General features: G+C 53.2%; 5 protein-coding genes across 5 annotated transcripts; 3 read left to right on the top strand and 2 right to left on the bottom strand.

Annotated features, from left to right (window-relative positions):
* Positions 1–1,280: 1,280 nt before the first annotated feature.
* Positions 1,281–2,752, top strand: GMORB2_1389 (26S proteasome regulatory subunit T3; the record flags this gene model as incomplete). Its single annotated transcript, XM_035463371.1, has 4 exons — positions 1,281–1,435; positions 1,501–1,542; positions 1,611–1,709; positions 1,783–2,752. The coding sequence occupies 4 exons, from the start codon at positions 1,281–1,283 to the stop codon at positions 2,750–2,752; spliced, it is 1,266 nt and encodes a 421-aa protein (XP_035324795.1).
* A 501-nt stretch (positions 2,753–3,253) lies between these two features.
* GMORB2_1390 (Vesicle coat protein involved in Golgi to plasma membrane transport) lies at positions 3,254–4,693 on the bottom strand (the record flags this gene model as incomplete). The annotated part of the gene is made up of 1 exon (XM_035463372.1): positions 3,254–4,693. One exon carries the CDS (start codon positions 4,691–4,693, stop codon positions 3,254–3,256), a length of 1,440 nt encoding a protein of 479 aa, XP_035324796.1.
* Positions 4,694–13,137: 8,444 nt separating this feature from the next.
* Positions 13,138–16,362, top strand: GMORB2_1391 (AAA+-type ATPase, SpoVK/Ycf46/Vps4 family; the record flags this gene model as incomplete). The annotated part of the gene is made up of 4 exons (XM_035463373.1): positions 13,138–13,974; positions 14,046–14,341; positions 14,424–15,385; positions 15,446–16,362. The coding sequence occupies 4 exons, from the start codon at positions 13,138–13,140 to the stop codon at positions 16,360–16,362; spliced, it is 3,012 nt and encodes a 1,003-aa protein (XP_035324797.1).
* Positions 16,363–16,611: 249 nt separating this feature from the next.
* On the bottom strand, positions 16,612–18,305 carry GMORB2_1392 (DNA replication regulator SLD2; the record flags this gene model as incomplete). The annotated part of the gene is made up of 2 exons (XM_035463374.1): positions 16,612–18,095; positions 18,164–18,305. 2 exons carry the CDS (start codon positions 18,303–18,305, stop codon positions 16,612–16,614), a joined length of 1,626 nt encoding a protein of 541 aa, XP_035324798.1.
* Positions 18,306–18,645: 340 nt separating this feature from the next.
* GMORB2_1393 (E3 ubiquitin-protein ligase Topors) lies at positions 18,646–19,578 on the top strand (the record flags this gene model as incomplete). Its single annotated transcript, XM_035463375.1, has 2 exons — positions 18,646–18,885; positions 19,348–19,578. 2 exons carry the CDS (start codon positions 18,646–18,648, stop codon positions 19,576–19,578), a joined length of 471 nt encoding a protein of 156 aa, XP_035324799.1.
* Positions 19,579–19,698: the final 120 nt, after the last annotated feature.

The raw sequence follows: 19,698 nt of genomic DNA on the forward strand, positions 1-19,698 counted from the left end.
GGGGGGGGGGTTTTCGAGACACACGACACACAGGAGAAGAGAGGAGGTGTTGATGATGAACCGCCGTAGGTGGTGGTGGTGATTAAGACGTGGGTTTGCAGTAGAATAGAAGAGAGATGGGAGATAAGGACGAGGACGAAGACGAGGGAAAGATGTTTCCTGGTAGAATAGAAAGAAAAAAAAAAGGCGGACAAGGACGGTTTGTGCTATGTGCGTGTTGTCTGGCAGCTGCGGTTGGGTTGCTCAGGCAGAATGACAGACGCCTCGGGGGAGAGATGACGCATGGGGGGGTGGTCAGTGGGGGTTGAAGAGACGAGATGGTGGGATAGAGAGGGGGGCCAGATTGTAGGAGCAGCAGGAGTAGGAGTAGTAGAGTTGGAGAGTCGAGAAGGGTACATGTAGAAATACGGTAGATACAAGGCTGGGGAGAGTCAAGAGGGCACAATGTAAAAGAGAGAGAGTTTGAGAGAGAGAAAGAGAGTTTGAAGTGACAAGGTTGGCCCAGGTTGTCCGAGATGAATCACCGCCATATCACGGGATTTGGCTTCTGGTCCAGCCTCTGGTTCAGCCTCTTGTGGCTGGAGGGATAGAGCCGATGTCCGGGAGGGGGTGGGATGCTGATATTCGTGGCAATAGTACTAGTGTTGATACTAGTATCATTACTCCGTACTCATATAATCTGTACTGTCTGTCTGGTATGATGTGTCGTATGAGAGCTGAGAGTAGAGCATGACAAGCTGAATGTTAGTGCTTTAACTGCAGTTCGAGTAGAATGTAGTAATATGATACAAGTACCCCCATACCTCTCTCTACACACTCATACTCTCGTATTACTCCATATGTGTGTACTTGTATATGTACACCCCGAATACGGCAAGGTCTATCTTCTGCTCCTGTCTCAGCCAAACCAGAAAAATCACGTGATCGACCCCCCGATAAAAGATGACTAACTAATCTCCAATCTTACTCATCATATTCCCCAAGGGCAGGCAGAAGCAACGCCAGGCTGCTGCGTTGACGACACCGAGCTGTTGGAAAGAAAGCCTGTTTACATGCAGCATCATCATCAAAACCATCACAGCAACTCGCCCACATTTGTAATATCACGCCCACGACGATCCACCCCGAGTCTACGATTACACCACATCCCTCTCCCCGGATCAACCAACCACTCCCTCCGGCGACTCTGCATTTTCTTTTGAACGGGAAAACACCCCAAGCAGCTTCTTCTGCCTGCTTCATCTAGCTTCTTGTCGGCCCTTTCCCTCCCTCCCTCAACAATGGCCGACACGGCAGTAGAAAGCTCGGCCAACCAGGCCCCCCCTCACAAAAAGGCTACTCCCTTGGGCACCCCTACCGTCGACAACTTTGAGGGTATCCCCATCGATGGAGCCGATGAATATGCTTCTCTCAAGAAGCTTCAAAGGCAGTTAGAGTGGGTTCCCCCCCATACTCTATACCCTCTCCTTCCCAAGGGCCAAGCTGACCACCGAAAAACAGATATCACCAGCTTCAAGAAGAGTACATCAAGGATGAGCAGAGGTATGTTCCTTCTCATCTCTTTACATTCAGCACACTGCTACATATCAATACTGACCTCACAATCCCAGGAGCCTGAAGCGCGAACTAGTGCGCGCACAAGAAGAAATCAAGAGGATCCAGAGTGTTCCCTTGGTCATTGGACAATTCATGGAAGCCATCGATCGAAAGTACTTTACTCTCCCCTCCCTCCCCCTCCTCTACCCGCTGCTGAAGCCCCCCCCCTGCTAACGTGCCCGGCAGCACTGGCATCGTCCAATCGAGCACCGGCTCCAATTACGTCGTTCGCATCCTGTCTACGCTCGACCGCGAGCTCCTGAAGCCGTCATCCTCGGTCGCCCTGCACCGCCACTCCAACGCTCTAGTCGACATCCTCCCACCGGAGGCTGACTCGTCCATCGCCATGCTGGGGACCGACGAGAAGCCCGACGTGTCGTACGCCGACGTCGGAGGACTGGACATGCAGAAACAGGAGATACGCGAGGCCGTGGAGCTGCCCCTCACCCACTTCGACCTGTACCACCAGATCGGCATCGACCCGCCGCGCGGCGTCCTCCTGTACGGCCCCCCGGGAACGGGCAAGACGATGCTGGTCAAGGCCGTGGCCAACTCGACGACGGCGAGCTTCATCCGCGTCGTCGGCTCAGAGTTCGTCCAGAAGTACCTGGGTGAAGGCCCCCGCATGGTTCGTGACGTCTTCCGCATGGCCCGCGAGAACTCCCCCTCCATCATTTTCATCGACGAGATCGACGCCATCGCCACCAAGCGCTTCGATGCCCAGACCGGCGCCGACCGCGAGGTCCAGCGCATCCTCCTTGAGCTCCTCAACCAGATGGATGGCTTTGACCAGACCGCAAACGTCAAGGTCATAATGGCCACCAACCGCGCCGACACCCTCGACCCCGCTCTCCTCCGCCCCGGCCGCCTAGACCGCAAGATTGAGTTCCCCAACCTTCGGGACCGCCGTGAGCGTCGCCTTATCTTCACCACCATCGCCTCCAAGATGAGCCTGGCCCCCGAGGTGGACCTCGACAGCCTCATCGTCCGCAACGACCCCCTCTCGGGCGCCATCATCGCCGCCATCATGCAGGAGGCTGGTCTCCGCGCCGTCCGCAAGAATAGGTATAACATCATCCAGTCCGATCTCGAGGATGCCTACTCGGCACAGGTCAAGGGTGTCCAAGAGGACAACAAGTATGACTTTTACAAGTAATCCAACTGTACTTACTATCCTCTTTTTTTCTTTTATATCATAAATTTAAAGAAATCCAATCTACAATTACACACAAAACAGAAAATTTGACTCTTGACCGACTTGAAACATTCACCAAGTGACTACATACATATATGCGTACTGAGTACTAATTGTGCTCGGTCATTAGAATTACCAAATTGCTAAAAGTCATCAAGTTTTTCAGGTATCATGGTCTATACACTTTATCCCTTCCCTTTTCCGTTTCAAAGAACAAAGACAGTCACCAATTTTCCAGGTGCGAAAGCAGAGAAGAAAAACAGTTGTCAAAACACCAGAGGCAATGCAGAACTGCAATAAACAAGAGTAACAAGAACAGAAAAAAAAACAATGGCCATATAACAGAAGAAAAAGGGTATCAGGTCAGGTGAAATGGCCAAATTTCACCAGTTGCAAAAATAAATACAAATCACACAATAACAGAAGCGTCTGACAATATCAACACAATCGGTACGTCCCCGACTAAGAATTCAGTGTCACGCCAACTTCAAACAAGAGCTGCACAAACTTCCTGTGAAGCTGGATGAAAAAGTCGGGCTGACCAACCAGCTCCGGCAGACTGCGAGCCTTGGGGGCAGCTCCACCTCCACCGCCTTTCATACGTCGGGTGAAGCCTCCGCCACCGGTGAGGAAACTGCTGCCCGACCTGTCGGCCGTCAGAGGGGCTGGCCGTGTCGTGGCATGGCTGACTCCGGAGCCATTATACAGGGCACCCGTGAGTGGGGAGGTCTCGGCAGCACGCTCGGCCTCGGCCTCAGCCAGCTGCTGGATCCAGTTTGCCAGCTCGCGGAAGGCGGCCGAGACAATGGCAAACGTCTTCATGGCTAGGCGTTCCTTGTGGGTGCTCAGGGCCAGAAAGGCGTATATGCGCTTGTGGCCGCGGGCGTGCACATCGGGGATGCGGAAGATGTAGGCAGTCGTGTAGCCAGCCAGGGCATCTCCAAAGAAGATAGGTCCGCCGGACACGGCCGATCCAGCGCTCTGGGTGGTGACGAAGGAGCCGGTGGGGGAGAGGGGAGAGCTGGCGGTGCCCGGGGGCGCGGTTGGGGCACGAGGTAGCGTCTCAAAGGAGAGGGTGCGGAGGCACGAGGCGCGTAGGAGGGAGAAGGAGTTAGGTAGGAGAGGTTCATGGGTCGAGGTGTAGTCAACATAGTGCACGTGGAAGGGGGCGCTCTCGGACACGGTTGATGAGCTGGAGCATGAGGCGGTGCGGGAGACCGACGTAGGCGTGGATTTCCTATTCCGCATACGGCACGGAGCCTCTCTCTCTCCATCTGTGTCGCTAGACGTTTGCGAGTTTGGCGGGGACGCTTGGCCATCAGTTCCAAAGACACGCTCAGCAGGGGCACGGGTCCTCAAGGTAGGGCGCACGTTGTTGTTGTTATTGTTGTTGGACGAGCCGTCTTCGTCGCCCGATGCGGTCGTCGAGCTGTTGGGGAGGACCATAGCGCAGTTGTTGCATGGGCCTTGCTTCTTGGTGACCGAGTCATCATATGTCCTGTAGAAGCTCGAGTCGCGGCGCGCGTGAGGGGCAGGAGGATGGGACTGGTGGGGGCTCCCAGGGGGTGTGTCCAGGGCGTTGCCATTTTCCGCTGGCGTTTGTAGCAAGGTGCCCTCCGGCCGGGATTGCTGCCGAGGGCCGGCTGATGTGGGGCCCGAGTTTGTGAGGGAACCCGAAAGAGTACGGACGCCGTTGGCAACGTCGTGGGGTGAGGACCGCTGGGCGCTCAGGGGCGGGATGTGCTTAGCGAGTGTATCGGAGCGCGCAGCAAGATCATCGTAGCAGGTGGTGCATGAAGTCGGCAGGCCCTCTGTGGCCATAAGAGGAGTAGGACCATGAATGTCGCAGTAATGTGCGAGAGCGAGCTGGAGGTGATTGATTAGTTTGAGAGTCTTGCCCATGGTGCCAGTTGTCAAGTGATGAAAAGCCGCTCAGGCAGGCAAGCCAAACAAGTCTTTGAAATATTCGAAGAAATAAAAAGAGTCCAACAGGAAAGACTCTAAAAGGATTGAGCCAAGAGCAGTGATGAGAACAATCGTGACTAAGAGTGATGTTTTTGGAGAGGTTTTGGGTGTTATCGGTGTTGGATATTGTGTGACGACACGGTGCATAGGAGTCAAATATGACGGGCGGTCTGAAAGCTCTGGATGCAGATGCGCAGGGGTTGGGATATTAATGGCATGCCGAAGAGGACAGGGGGAGGGGAAGGGAGGAAGAAGAGGGTGAGAAAAAAGGTAATGCATATTTATATAGGATGAGTTGAAAGAGGTGTGGACGAGTAATACGCTTGACTCGCAAAAAGGAAGAGAGGGAAGAGAGTGTGAGGAGGCCGGGGAAACGAGCCCTGGAGCTTGGGCCTTGCCATGGGCATGGGCCTAGCCATGATGGGCCTGGCCACGGCTCATAACCCAGTCCAAGATGGCCGCTGAAATGATGCCTGTAGTCATCAATCAAAAAAAAAAAAAAATAAAGGGAGAGAAGAGATAACAATGAGGCGACAATCAGGACTAAGTCACGAGCCGTGACATGTGTGCGCCCGGACCCGTGGGGTGAACAAGAACGAAAAAGGAAAATCATATGGGGAAGGACAGGCGAATGAGTAAGAAAATAGGTGTGAGCGATAAGATGGGTAGAGGAAATGGGGCAGAATGGACAACAAAGCAAACATGTGAGGCGGTGTGTGAGAGTGTGAGGGTGAGTGTGGTAGAGTCGGGGGAGCAGAGGATTGGACCTGGGGAAGGACAAAAGAATAGAGTGCCAAATAGAGGTCAACGGCCACCGACCAATGGATCAAGGAACATATGTAAGAGTTAACTCAGAAAAGAGAGGTGTAGAGGGTGTGAAGTTGTACGAAGTACAGTCGATAGAGTCATACTACTGGTAATGACTCGGTAACAGAGACCATCGGGCATCGATCGAGGCGGGAGGTGGCATGATGCAGCAAGGACCGGATGAAGCTGTGGGACGAGGTCCGAGAGCAGCTGTGCACGTCCAAATGTACATCAAGTGTGTGTCTCTTCTTTCTCTCCCGTATACTCCGCACTCTGTGATAAATAGATAATCCGGGTCATGTTGGGGACTGGGTATTGTTCAGTATTGGGTAAGGCGGAGGGCGGGATTGGAAAATGATTTGCATAGTGACACATGGCTGACATTTTACCTGGGATTCATTGCTCGATTTTCCTGACCTGTTTGACTTGTCTGCTTGACCTGCAATGCTTGCTTGCTGGAAGGACTTTGACTGGGTGAGGCTTTTCTGACGGCGAGATGTGTATACGTACGATGTAGGTCATGACGCTCCAATGAGGCAAACCAGTCCAGCAATCGGTGGCTTGCCTGATGGGATGGTGAATGGTGAGGTGAAATGGCGAGTTGTCAGACGGCCCGAATATTAGTATAATTCTGTGGCAACAGGCTCTTTTCTTCTTGGTGGCGGACTCGGGCTCTGATATTGGGAGTCTGATCTCACGTCGTCACCCTTGTCTCTTCTTTCCTCTTCTTATTTCTTTACCTCAAGTCTGTTGCCACTGTCTCGGGTCCAGCCCAACGTCTCAGATGCTGCTCGATATGGTGGGGGTGCGGCCGCAGATTTGTCGCACTCGAAGCGGGGGGGGGGGCAGCAGACGGGGGTGGGAGGGGTCCCCTGTGAATGGATGGTGACGCAGTTCGATTCGTTGAGAGCAAGTACAGTTAACCTGGTAAACTGGACGAGTATACAGGATTCGGGGTGCTGAGTTCCAGACTCGATAAGGCAACTGTCGAGTGGAAACTTGGAAGTTGGAAGAGGAGGACAGGCTGGCGGAGCAGGGTTAATAGAGGTCGGTATTTTTTTCCCGTTGTTTCTGCAAGTTTCTGAATGCGCTGTGGATTGGGCGTGTAGCGTTGCTCTGGCCGAAAGTAGGCTATTTGGGTGGTGACGTGGTTCAATGCGTATTGTATTATTGCTTCGTAATACGGAGGCTCTTGTCGCTCTCGGAACTTCTGTCGTCGGGTAGTTGGGTTTAGGTCTTTGGCGATGAGAATATGCTGTGGCCGAGCACACGCACACACGTGCGAAGTAGTGTAGAAGGAATGGCAGAATTCGGAGGAAAGAAGGTCCGGGGAGGGGAGGGGAAAGGAAGAGCAAAGAGTCGAAGACGAAGAGGATTGGAAAAGAAAAATAAGAAAAGAGAAGAAGCGAGAGAAAGATGAGAGTAAACGAGGGAGGTAAAGGAGACGGAAAAGAGAGAAAGGAAATAAAAAAAGATTGAGGTGACTGGCAGACAGAGTTTCGGTGGGGTGGCCGGGGAATACTGCTACAAGTCGTTGTAGTAATAATAGCTCGAAGTGGTATACTCTCGTAGTGATGGAGAATGGTGGAGTGGCTAGTGGTGTACTCGTAGAGGTGGTAGGACTTGAGACTGTTTGAAGGGAAGAGAGTTGGAATGAGGCCTGATGACACTTCGGTATCGTTTGTAAGATATTGCAGATGCGAGACCAAAACAGGCCAGTTATGATTGTGTATAAGAGAACAATAGAGGAAAGAAGAAGAAGAAAAGAAGGAAAGAGAGGGAAAGGGAAAGGAGAGAGAGGGACGTGCGTCTGACTGATTCCTGGTGGTTCCTTCCTTCTTTGCCAGTTTCGATGCTCGTGCTTTCGGTGCTAGCGTTTGACTTAGCAAGAGCACCCGAGAAGTTGCCCACTTGCTTTGCCCACTTGGCTTTTCCCACTTGGCTCTTTTCTTTTATCCTCGGTCGCCCACTGTCATTAGTAGTGCAGAAGGAATTTTCTTCTATTTTTTTTTCTTTTTACCCGAGATCGTTGTAATAATATGCAATATCTGTAGTCGTAATGCTAGAATGACGAGTACCATCCGTAGCAATACAACAGTAGCAATAGTCCTCGTCAATGATCACTGTCACTGAAGCTTGCGGGAATAACAGAAGAAGAAGCTGGGGAAAGCTGCCGAGTGTCGAAATCTAGAGAAAGAACTGCAGGACTAGATAGTGGCTCCTTCCGTGTACATGTATTATTTATTATTTCATGAGGAAGGGTGTCCAGTTTGCTCCTTCTCTCACTCTTTCCGTTCTCTCTCCCGCCCTCTCTTCCGCCTTCTCTCTCCCCTCCGTCCTCGTACTCATCGTCATACACATCGTCACACTTCCATGTGCTACTGCTATCATTCATATTACTTAGATGCCCCCACTCCTCTTTACTTGTACTCCCCCATCGGAAGGGTATTCTCATCCCTCGATCCACGCTCCTGTTTCTTCCATGGCTGACAGCTCTTCCGGGAAAACAATGGCGACACTTTGACTCTCTAGTCTGCGTCCCTCCGCTCCTCTCCGCCTCTCCGTGTCTTTGTCCACAACAATCATGTACGTTGCAGACAGAGCCTTTTTCCAATCTTGGGGTAAGAGCCATTGCACTTGCTCCGGTTGGGCGCCGGTCGGCTGTGGTCCTGGGTGGGATAATTCATATGTGGATACCCTCCACTATGAACCCCTACCCCCCCCGGTTTCGCTCTTGGCCCTTGATTCTTTGTCGACGGCTGCCTGGTGGGCCTGGGCCTGTCCCACAGATGGGTGTGTGCGCGTGAGAGCCCGATGGACGAGACAAGGATGACGACTCGAGACTCGAGGACGGGAAGATTTGTACGTACCCGTCCTCACTGTTACATGTGCTAGGGTATAATGATGTATTACCACCAACGACCACGACTGGACCCAAACACTAACACTACGTCCCAGCCAGTGCACGCGGGTACACCTACACATATACATGCTCTCCATATCCCTCGGCATTCCAATAACGAAAAAACAAGAAGAAGAAAAAAGAACAAACGACAGCCAAACCTTGACCTGCAAGCTACGAGTACGGAATATGTAGCGTAGTGTCGGCTGAGCGTAGAGCCTGGTTGCCTGCCCTACCCTTGCCTGCCTTGCCTTGCCACCAGCTGGACCCGCCCGTTGCGTGTCGGGAAACTTATTCAAACATGGCCATGATTGACAGCAGTGCCAAAGACTCAGAGCGTGTTGATATGAATCCCCTGGCCATTGCATGGCCATGTCATTAAAACACGGGCCCGGCCATGTTGGTCCATATCGGGCATTGGCAGGTGATCTGAGGGGAGGTATTGATTGACCTGGATATATCACCTGGGAATTGACATGGGTCAATGACATGTGGGCGAGTATGATTTAGATTGCGAAGCAGTGGTGCGCTGCCGCAAACAACAGTTCCGTGTACGAGTACGAGGACTAATACTGCCTGTAGTAGTAATACAGAGACACCGATCAATACCAGTACTAATAATAGTTGCCCTTGCGATTATTATCACTAGTCAGTAGGTCGTCACTCCTCAAAACAGTCAAGGCTTTCTCGACACTCGGATTCAATGCTCTTTATTGGCACGTACAGCATACGAGTATGATGCGCCAACGGCGAGAACCGTTCCGTTTCCCATCCGATCCGATCCAATCACGGCACGTGTGAATAAGCTCGTACCAGTCGAGAGAATCACGAACAATCCGACGGGCTGCTCGTACGGATACATACTCGTACGACTACTACTATGGCCACTACCATTACCATTACTGCTACTAATACTACTACTAATACTACGCTGGGACTTGGGTCAAAAAGGGACCTCAAGGAATCAAAGTCACAACACCCATTCAGAATCCTTCTCTCCCCCATCGAAGTCTCGGGACCGGGGATCCCTTGCCTCCTTTCGGCCCTGCTCGGCCATCCGGGATCGCAGCGCCCTTTTATTGATTGTGGACCGTTGGTCGGCCCCCGCGACCTTGAACCCAGCACCACCCACCTTGCCACCCCTGCAATACTCCGTACTGAGTCCTGACTGCACGGTTACAGGGGCAGGACCCATGCCGATACCATGGGCCACGAGTCCCAAGGCCACGCAGTGTGCGGAGCTGGAGAGGAGAGTGGGAGTCGCACTGCCGCACTGGGCAGTGGGCACGCGCCATGGAGAGGGGGGGAGGGGGGGGAGCTCATGGGGCCATGGGGCTCCTCTCGTTCCAGAAGCTTTCCAAGGGTTTCTCTCACGACATGGACAATGATCGCGGATACGGACCACGAGTACGGCGCATTATTACGATGTAAGAATACTCCGTCCAAGGAGCTATTCAACGACGATTCACATTTGCCTAGCCCTGTGCGCAACGCCAGCGGCTCATTCGCACCCCAGATGCAATGCTCCAGGCTTGGCGACCGTGGCTGACCATCTTTGACTCCTCTCCCCTTGGTGAGGAAGGGAGAGAGAGGGAGCAGAGATGGACCGAGCAGATATGTTGTTCCGCAAAGTATTGCGGTACTGCGAGTACAGGTGGTATAGAGTACTCGTACTGCTACTATCAAATGATAACAGAGCTGTTGGTTGCGCCGGTCGTATATTAATTCGTACGACTTGAGAAATTACTTGAACCGGTCGGTACTGGTGCCCCCCCCCCCCGACACTTTGTTGGCGGGAAACACCGTCCCACTTTGAGGACCAAGTATCCGTATTCGCTCATACATAACTGCAATACTTGTATACCCATACTCAGCACTCGCTTGTATTGAGTACGGAAGACGCAGGGTCTTGGCCCACGGGACAGCTGACCAGCAATGGCAGGAGGCCATGTATTGATTCTTTTGCATTGACGAGTTCCGAGTTCACGGCAGCCCTGCCACGGAGAATGATGGAGAGGTTACGGAGTTGACGATTTTGGATGCAGAACGATGGCAGTATCGTGGTAGCGTCCGGCTCCCTGGCATCTGCAATCTGTACATGTACTCCGGTATCTTGAGTCCTTAAACCCTTGAACCCTTGAACACTTAAGCAAGTTGACAACCCTGACATGTGTCCAGGGATCTTTGGAACGCGCGCAGGAATGTGACAGACTGCACAGAGCAATGATAGTAGTATTGATGCTTCGTAAAGTGCTTGTCTGTCATGGCTACTTGCACTCGGTAATATTCGTTACTCTCAGGTCCCACCCCTTTTCTCTCTGCTCTGTCTCTCTCTCTCTGTCTGTCTGTCTGTCTCCCTTCTTCTCACCATTCACCGCCTCTGTACGCCTCTGTACGGGGTATATCACCGACTACCAAAGGACCAATTATTATTACGAGTACCGATTATTACGAGTACGGAGTACGAGGAGTTGAGATGTTGATGTCTACCAGCAACGTTTCAGACATTTCCTCTTCTGTTTTGACTAGAGGGGGTTGTCCGTCATGTCCCATTCGGGAAGCTCCTCTCGCGAAGCCTTATATGCGTATACGGTATTATGTCTAGTAGGCACGACGAGTATCAATACTCCTTACCTTGATCATGTTGCATCAGCATACTCAATAATGCTCACATGCAACACGGACCCCTGTCCGCCCTTTTCAGTGTCCACCCCCCCCTCACGATTCTTAATCGAAACATGTCCGAGAGCATTACCCTATTTGTACAAAGCTACGAGTAAAAATACGACACTGATGCTTCCATTGTGTATACCTGTACAGATTACATTTGACAGTACATGTATATATATGCAATACCTGGAGCCACATGGCTTTTCTCCATCACACTAGCGACAACCGGTGCAGCATCCCCCGGCGGTAGGGAGTCTTGATACTACGCTGTGCTAGTCGTATGTCGGATCTAGGATCCGTCGATGGTATAATCGCTCACTGCTGATATTGATATGATATCAATAGCGCTGGGAACGTAGCAGTGGAAGTACGGAGTACTTGTATTAGATATAGTAATACCATCCGTAATACTTGCTACTGCTACTACCTCTAGGCCATCATACGAGCACACTTCTGCCTCCCACACCAAACTCACGTGTCGGATCCAGGGTATCAGCCTTTCCCTTCATTATTCAACTACACAGAGCAAGACGATGGATGGCCCGGCGATTCATTGCTTTGAGCTGCTGCTGCTGCAGCTGCTGCATGTCTCTCCATATCGGATGCGACGCAGATTTCAAGATATTGCCCTATGCATACTACAAGCACGAGTGGCAGATAGATGAATATGTCTAGTAGTTTTACCGTCGCAACAGCTTGTAGACGGTAGAACGGTCGGACCGTCAACTGCCGGCCTATACGTCATGCCGTGTAATGCTGTGAGGGAGGTATTCAGAGGGTTGGGTGATTGAGGGACCGATGGAAGAGAAATCAAAGCAGTGGAGAGACAAGAGTGCTGGTTGCACTTGCGGATGTCGGTTATGATCTGGCACAATAACGTCAGATCGCACCCGTGGCATCAGATCCTCCTATGAAGAGCCTTTGCCGTTGTTGACGATCCTGGTGTCGTTGTTTCCATCTATGCAGTCATCTGGCGTCGGAATGACCTTTCCCTTTATAGCATCTGGCTGCTGATACAGACGAATGAGATAGTAGAGAAGATACGAATGATGTAGAGGAAAACCAAAAAGAGGCACAGATGGAGACGAATACACAAACACAGACGGGAAAAAAAGGAACCTCACTCTTACCCAGTATACACTTGAGAGAATATAATATCATCTGAATAGACCGAGTTGGCTACGCTGAGCCCTGAATGGCTCAGCAGGCACCTATATTTGATGAATCGACTTTACAAGTTAGAATGCTTACAACATGATCTGCGTTACTGGAAGGAAGTGTCGAGGCATTCTTCCCCCCTCCTTCCCCTCCTCCCCTCCCGAAGCTAAGATAGAAAGACCTTTTTTTTGGGGGGGGGGAGAGAGAAAAATAACCCCGACATCTCGACATCAACTCGCGCCTTCCTCTTCCTCTTGTGAAACCATGTCAGTCCGAGCAGAGTTGGGCTGGATGGAACGTCGGGACGTCTCTACGACAAGATGGATGAATAGAACAAGTCCCTACAATCAATCACTCGATGTAGTATCAGGGTGACTGGCAGTTGACCATGGGAGCAGAGGCGGTGAGGGAAAACGCAGGCTTCACCCGCCTTCTGGATGTGATCATATGAGGGATTGTCCATAGGAAAGAGCGTATGAGAGAAACTCGGAGCATCACAGCGGTCCGGGAAGTCGCCCGCAGTAGAAGCTCCTTCCATCGCTCACGGCAGACAAATATAAACGGCATTGAAATTGAGGGGGCAATATGGAAGACTCACAAGTTCCTCTCAACCATCTCCCCGCCAATAGACAACGGATTAAAGAGCTTCTCGCTGCATCGTTCCCTCTTTCATCTTTCGTGCTTCTCCTCTCCAAGATATCTTCTTCACTACTATCTCCTTTTTGATATCTCGAGTATCCTTGCCCGCGGCGAGCACCGAGCACCCCATCGGTCGAGGTTTCGTCATCTGAAATGCCAAGAGCATCGATCTGATCGATATCAACCCCAACCCCAACCCCTAGTGATGACACCAACCTCGGGAGACGGCCACCCGCCGGGGGATTCTGTTGATGGCACGAGGTCCCTCTCCGGTAAGCATCTCGGGAGTATTATCCCAGATTCATCTTCAGAAATCGACACAGACAAGGGTACCGACGAACAGCCCGAGCCTCCCCAGGATCAACATCTACAGGATCAACCTCCCCAGAGTCAGCCTCCTCAAGGTCAGCCTTTTCAGAAGGACAACAGTGACAAAGATACAGAAGAGGGCGAGATAGAAGGGTATAGAGACCAACAAAGCAATCGATATGGTGGGAACGGAGATGAAGATAAACAGGACACAAAACTGAACACTTATAACAGCCCCCAGATTGAAACTCACGTCGTGGATTCTGCTGCATCAGGAAAGGTGCGAGAGCGCACTCTGCCTGACCAGGGAAAATCCTCCTCCAGTTCAGACGATGACGATGATGGTCTCAACTCTGGCTCTCCAGCAAGAAAGGAGTGGATGGAGCTCAAAAAGTACAGTCAGGCAAAGAACGAGTATATTGACCGTCTCATGTCGATGGTAGGGCTTGAGGAGGTCAAACAATTCTGCCTAAAGTCGAGAAGCTTGATCCAGTTCGATCTGGATAGAGGTAAAGCACCGGACAGGAAACTACTCGACCTTCTCAACGTCATGTTTACTGGCAACCGTGGAACGGGCAGAACAACCGTGGCAGACCTATACGCCAGCATCATCAGAGAAGAAATAGCTCTCATCTCAGGCAGTGCGCCCGAGATCGTCAAGCCGAAGCTCGACTGCATTTGCGATGTTCTGCCCATCGAGCGGATTGTGGGCCAATATGGGGAGGCGCCTTGCGTAAGCTGCAGTGTGCTCACATGTACACCTTCTACCGTCGTGCTGACAGGCGATCTGCCCCCCTCCCCTAGATTATCATAATTGACCTGGCAGAGGACACCCCGAGGGGCTGGGTGATGTGTATCCTCTACGAGTGCTTCAGGAATCAAGTGATCAATCCCGTCGCCATCATAGCCACCAGTGCTCCGGAAAAGGGCCAGCCACCTGGCCACGCACAGTGTATGCATACGCTCCGCAACGAGATGCCATCCATTGGACTGCCAGACTACAGTAACGAGGAGATGGCGGACATGATGCAGAGCTCTCTGGAGTCTCGCTTGGGGAAAATCGCCAACGCCAAGAGTTCCAGAATCGCCATAGCCATCAGGTGCCTCATCCACAGGTCTCTCAAATCTTCCAATATGTGGCTTTTGGGGGGGGCTCGCCAATGACATCGAAGAGCGGTACAGGGACCGTTTCATAATATCCCAACATTCGGGACATTGCAACAAGCACCCACGGCTGATCAAGGCAGACATCCTGGGTCATCTGGTGCCATGCGGCAGGCCATCCAGTGATGCTTTGAGAGAACTGGCAAATCTCAATGGCCTGAATGCCGTCAAGATGACTATCAACGACATGTTCGACCGAGAGATGCGCATCAGCCACCGCGAACTGCTCGGGATCGAGCCTAGCCCGGTTAGGCTGGGCATGGTCTTCCTCGGGAAGCCTGGTACGGGGAAGAAGACGGTGGCGTGCCTGTACGCCCAGCTTCTTGGCGAGATGGGTCTCTTATCCAGCGGAAAGACTGTTGTCAAGAGCCCGAGCGATCTCATTGACGTCGGCCTCGGCTCGGCAAAGGATACGGTTGCATCCGCAGTTGCCGAAGCAAGGGGCCGTGCCCTCATCATTGAAGATGCCGACAAGCTAGATCCTACGTGCGAGAAGGACCCGAGCAGGGCCAGGCAGTGTCGTGAGGTGCTCGAAAAGCTGGTACACGCCATGCGCTGCTCGGTCGGCAAAGACTACTGCTTTATCCTATGCGGACGCCCAGATGCCATGAAGGCCATGTACGGGAACAGCCGAGACATCGATCTGGAAAGCATGCTTCCTCTGGAAAAGGCCCTCACGTTTCGCGACTTTGATCCCGAGATGCTGGCATACTATCTGGACCTCAAGCTCGCCGAGAAGGGCGTGGTGGCGTCTGAGCCTGCCAAGACGGCCGCTCTGAACATTCTCAGGGACCAGTCTCGGCGTGATGACTTTTGTAACGCTCACAATGTGGATGCCATCGTCACCCGTGCCATGCACGCACGGGAAATTTGGCTCCAGCAGGCTCTGAGGGCGAGCACGGGCGCGGTTCGGCAGGACCCCAACTCGTGGAGGGCTCTGTGGCCGCAAGACTTTGGGGATGGCCTGGATCCAGGTCGCAGTGAGGATCATCAGGAGCGTGGCGGAAATCGAGAAGAGGGAGCAAGAGAAGACGGCCCAGGCGATTTCAGTAGGGTGAGGGACCAGTTCAAGAACTTTGTCGGATTCAACGACATACTGTCCCAGCTCGAGTCGTACCACGACATGGTGTGTGGAATGCGTCTCCGCGGTGTCGACGCCGAGCCATTCATTCCCTTTACTCTCATCTTCAAGGGCCCGCCCGGGACTGGAAAAACGTCGACGGCGCGCATGATGGGCGAGTTTTACCGCAATCTGGGCCTCCTGCCAACGTCCAAGGTGGTCGAGATGTCGGCGACGGACATGGTGGGTCTGTATGTGGGCAACACGGGGCCCAAGACGCGGGACCTCCTCGAGAAGTCGCTCGGCAAGGTTCTCATCATTGATGAGGCGTACATGCTGGCGGAGAGCCAGTCTGGATCCGGGGCGTCGGAATTTACCAAGGAGGCAATCGCCGAGCTGGTCTACTGTCTGACGAAGCCCGAATTCGAACGCAAGCTCGTCGTCATACTGGCCGGGAACGAGAAGGAGATGGACAAGCTCCTCGACGGAAACCCGGGTCTACGCAGCCGCTTCTCTACGCACATCACATTCCCATCCCTCAGCACATGGCAGTATCTCGAGCAGCTGCGCAGATATCTGAGGCGGGTGGGCATCGTGATGGAACCGACGGCGGAGATGGACGGGGCCGCCCGCAAGGCTCTCTGCGAGGGACTGACCAAGATGATGAACGAAAAGACCTGGGGTGGCAGTCGATCCGTCCAGGATATGGGCATGGCCATCATGCGTTGTGTGTTTGGGAAGTACGCGCACACGGGGGACAAGGGTGACATGAAGCCGTTGACGTGCCGCGAGGTGATGAGAATGCTGGTGGAGTCGCGCTTGATGAAGGCTGAGTCGCCAACTTGGAGTCGGAGGCCGATGGGCAGCCGATTGGTGACGTTGAGTAGTTTAAATTAGTCGAGGTGGTTCATGTTTGGGCGGGTGGACATTGTTATCGTTTTCGAGGAGAATGGTTCTTGTCTGAGTAGTATACAGGTAGGAGTGGGAGTTGGGGTTGACGGCGAGGAGAGAGTTGAGAACAGAATGTCTTTCTGTCTAGAGTATATATACCCATACCGGCGGTGGCAGTATTCGGGTGCTTTCTGAATATACTAATATGATATACCTACATGCACTCCTGGCATGCACCATGGACCATATATATATTTACCTTTTCCTCCGGAACCGGGAATTATGCCCAGGACCACCCTTGGCACCATTCTGACGAAGTTTGAGACGATGAAAGTTGGCATGGGCAAGCTCATTGACCTTTCTGGCAGCCTTTCTGACAGTCTTTTCTGCCGTCCTTGTCTTTGCGCTCGTCTTGGTATCCTTTCTCTCCTGCTTCTCGCCATCCGAGACGTGATTGTCATTGTAATCGTCATCATCATTACCGTCAGGAAGCTGCGTCTTGGACATGGACTCGTCGTCGTCAGATGCACCGTCTCCCACGGGTAACTGATCAGGTCGTTTGATCCACATCGGCCTGATGTTGACTTTGCGAGTGGTGCGCTTCTGACCCTTTTTCTTGTAGGTGGACGGCATATCGCCAGCGGTGCCCTGTTTCCGAGCGTCCTGCTCCTGTGCTTCTGCCTCCGCGGCCATGGCAGCTTCCGCTTCGTGATCGAATGCTGTTGATGCAGCAGCTGGTGGTGGTGGAGGTCGTCCCCTGGAAGAAGAAGTCATGGTGGGATGAGAGGCGGCAACCGAGGTGGAAGGAGTAGAAGCCTCTCGGTCCATCTCCATCTCCCGCAGGGCCTCGAGGTCCGCGTCTGCCCTGTCGTCCTCGACTTTTCGTAGACTGGCGACGATCTCGCTGAGACCGCGACCGAGAGGTTTTCGCGGCAGACGGAGCGGGACAGGGGCGGTCGGGGGCTCCAGCATCTCGCCGTTCTCGTCGACGGTGGCGAGGTTGGCATCATCGTGGAGGGGGAGCATGTTGCTGTGGCGCTTGAGGAACTGGGGTGTCTCGAAGTGGAGTTTGGAGGGGGTCGTCGTCATGAAGGAGGAAGGGGTTCTCGAGCCCATTGGCTCTTCCTCCTCTGCTGCTGCGGTGTTGAGGCTGTGGCTGTTGTTTGGTTGACGAGATTTCAGCGGTGACATGAATGTATTTAGGTACTGTCGTTTGCTGGCCGACATTGGCGTTCGTCGTCCCATGCGCGGAGTGGTGACGGAATCCGAGTCGAACTGGGGACGATTCTTGCTGGGTGTGGTGGCGGCGGTGGTGGTCGTCGTCGTCATCGTCTTTATCCTCCGGGACGACGGCGTCTGCTGCTGCTGCTGCTGCTGCAGTCGGGCTCGGGACTCCTCATCCTTCTCCAAGAGATCGAACAGGCCCAGTACGCGCCCGTCTCGCTGGGGTGTAGGCCCCACGGATGTCACGGCCGTGGGACTGAATAGCTTGCGCGAGATAGTGGGCGTCTCTTCGAGGTGTTGGCTGTGCAGGCGTCCCTTGGATGGGGTCTCGACATGTCGTGATCGCTTCGAAGGGGTCAACCCATCTGACGCAGGGGCTCTCGAGTACGTGTTTACGTCGTCGGCGTCTTGGGGTTTGCGCTTTCGTGGTGGTGGCGATTGTTGCTTGGTGGTTGGGAGTGGGGCTTTGCCGTCGAGAACGTCTCTTGATTTTTGGTAGGCTTTGTACTTTTGGGCTGCACCTTGTCAGAGGAGAAGGATGTGATGTAGAGGTGTAGGAAGAGAGAGAAAGGAGGAAACTCACCGATATCGGGATTTCTCTTGATATCATCCCGTCCAGGTTTCCTACCGCCATTGTCCTTGGCCCACGACGTCTCCCACCTCTTGAGATCGGCGCGCAATTCCTGACATTTCGTTTCGTATTCCGTCCTCGTCCTTTGATCCATACCGACCCTACTGAATTTCACTTCCAGGCGAGCTGCAGAGCGAGAGATAGAGGTGGGGAACGCAAGAAAGGGAAGCCAAGTGAATTGGTGGTGATGGAGAGAAGGGGGGGTCCGGAGGGGACAGAGACGCGTCGGAGATATACTAGACGCGACATCCTTATAATGGAAAACGCGCTTTTCTGCCCATAAACGTCATTGGGATTATGTCATCGTCCTTGACTTTTTTTTTTTCAACTCATCATCATTAACGAGTTTAAGTAGCTCCTCACTACCACCAGCATCATCGTCATCATCATCATCATCATCATCGCTACATGTACACACGTACATATACCCTGGTATGGCGACGAAAAGCGAGGACCATGACTGGAAGTCGCGGGCCATGGAGGCTGTCGTCGCCAACTTTGAGACTCGTTCAGACGACCCATCACCCAACCGCTGCGTCGTCTGCCATGACGACGTGACCGACCCCTCCGAGACGATACCGTGCCTCCACCGCCAGGGATGCTGGGACTGCATCCAACAAGTCATGTACACGTTTGGCCGTTGCGCCTACTGCCGACAGCCGATGCAGAGTCTGGTGCGCCTATCTACCAAGCAGGCAATCGACAATGACGGCAGCAGCAATAACAGCAGCAGCAGCACGTCACACGCAGACACGACACCTCTCACCCGCGCACCGCAAATTAATCGGCGTCGTCGCCGTCGTCGTCGCAGTACATCGGACGATGACGACGCCTCGCTATCCCTCCGGAGAGCCGTCGACCGCCGCCGCTCCGTATACACGCACTCCCGACTGTGTCGACACGTCGGGTCGAATCGCCACTCCGGCTACCGTGAGATAACGCCGCAGATGGTTCTCCGGGAACCAGATCTAGTATCGCGCGCGCGCACATGGATCCGCCGCGAACTGCTCGTCTTTACCTTCCTACGAGCCGATCACGACAACAACGGTGATGATGATGACGACGACGACGACAAGCTTCCCGGGATGGGTCGGCGCCGAAGAAGAGAGAGACGGATGACCGGTCTGAGGTGCCAGAATGCAGAGTTCCTCCTCGAGTACGTGGTAGCAATACTCAAAACTGTCGATCTCATGGGCAGCGCGGGACAGGCCGAAAACATGGTGGCCGAGTATATCGGTCGCGAGACGGCGCGGGTGTTTCTCCACGAGCTGCGCAGCTGGCTCCGGAGTCCGTTTACGCGGCTCGAGGAGTGGGACAGGCTCGTTCAGTATGCAGGGGAGGAGAGGCCCGCATGGTTGGACGGGTAGGTTCGAATTCTCTCAACACTTCACGACGACGCGTATGACATGATACCCCCCATATAGAAAGACTCATGATACAACATTACAGTAAAGCTGAATATGCAACGTGAACGTGACGGCAATACT

This window comes from Geosmithia morbida (genome assembly GCF_012550715.1).
Source record: "Geosmithia morbida isolate 1262 chromosome Unknown scaffold_1, whole genome shotgun sequence".
In the NCBI taxonomy this organism is placed as follows: Eukaryota; Fungi; Ascomycota; class Sordariomycetes; order Hypocreales; family Bionectriaceae; genus Geosmithia; species Geosmithia morbida.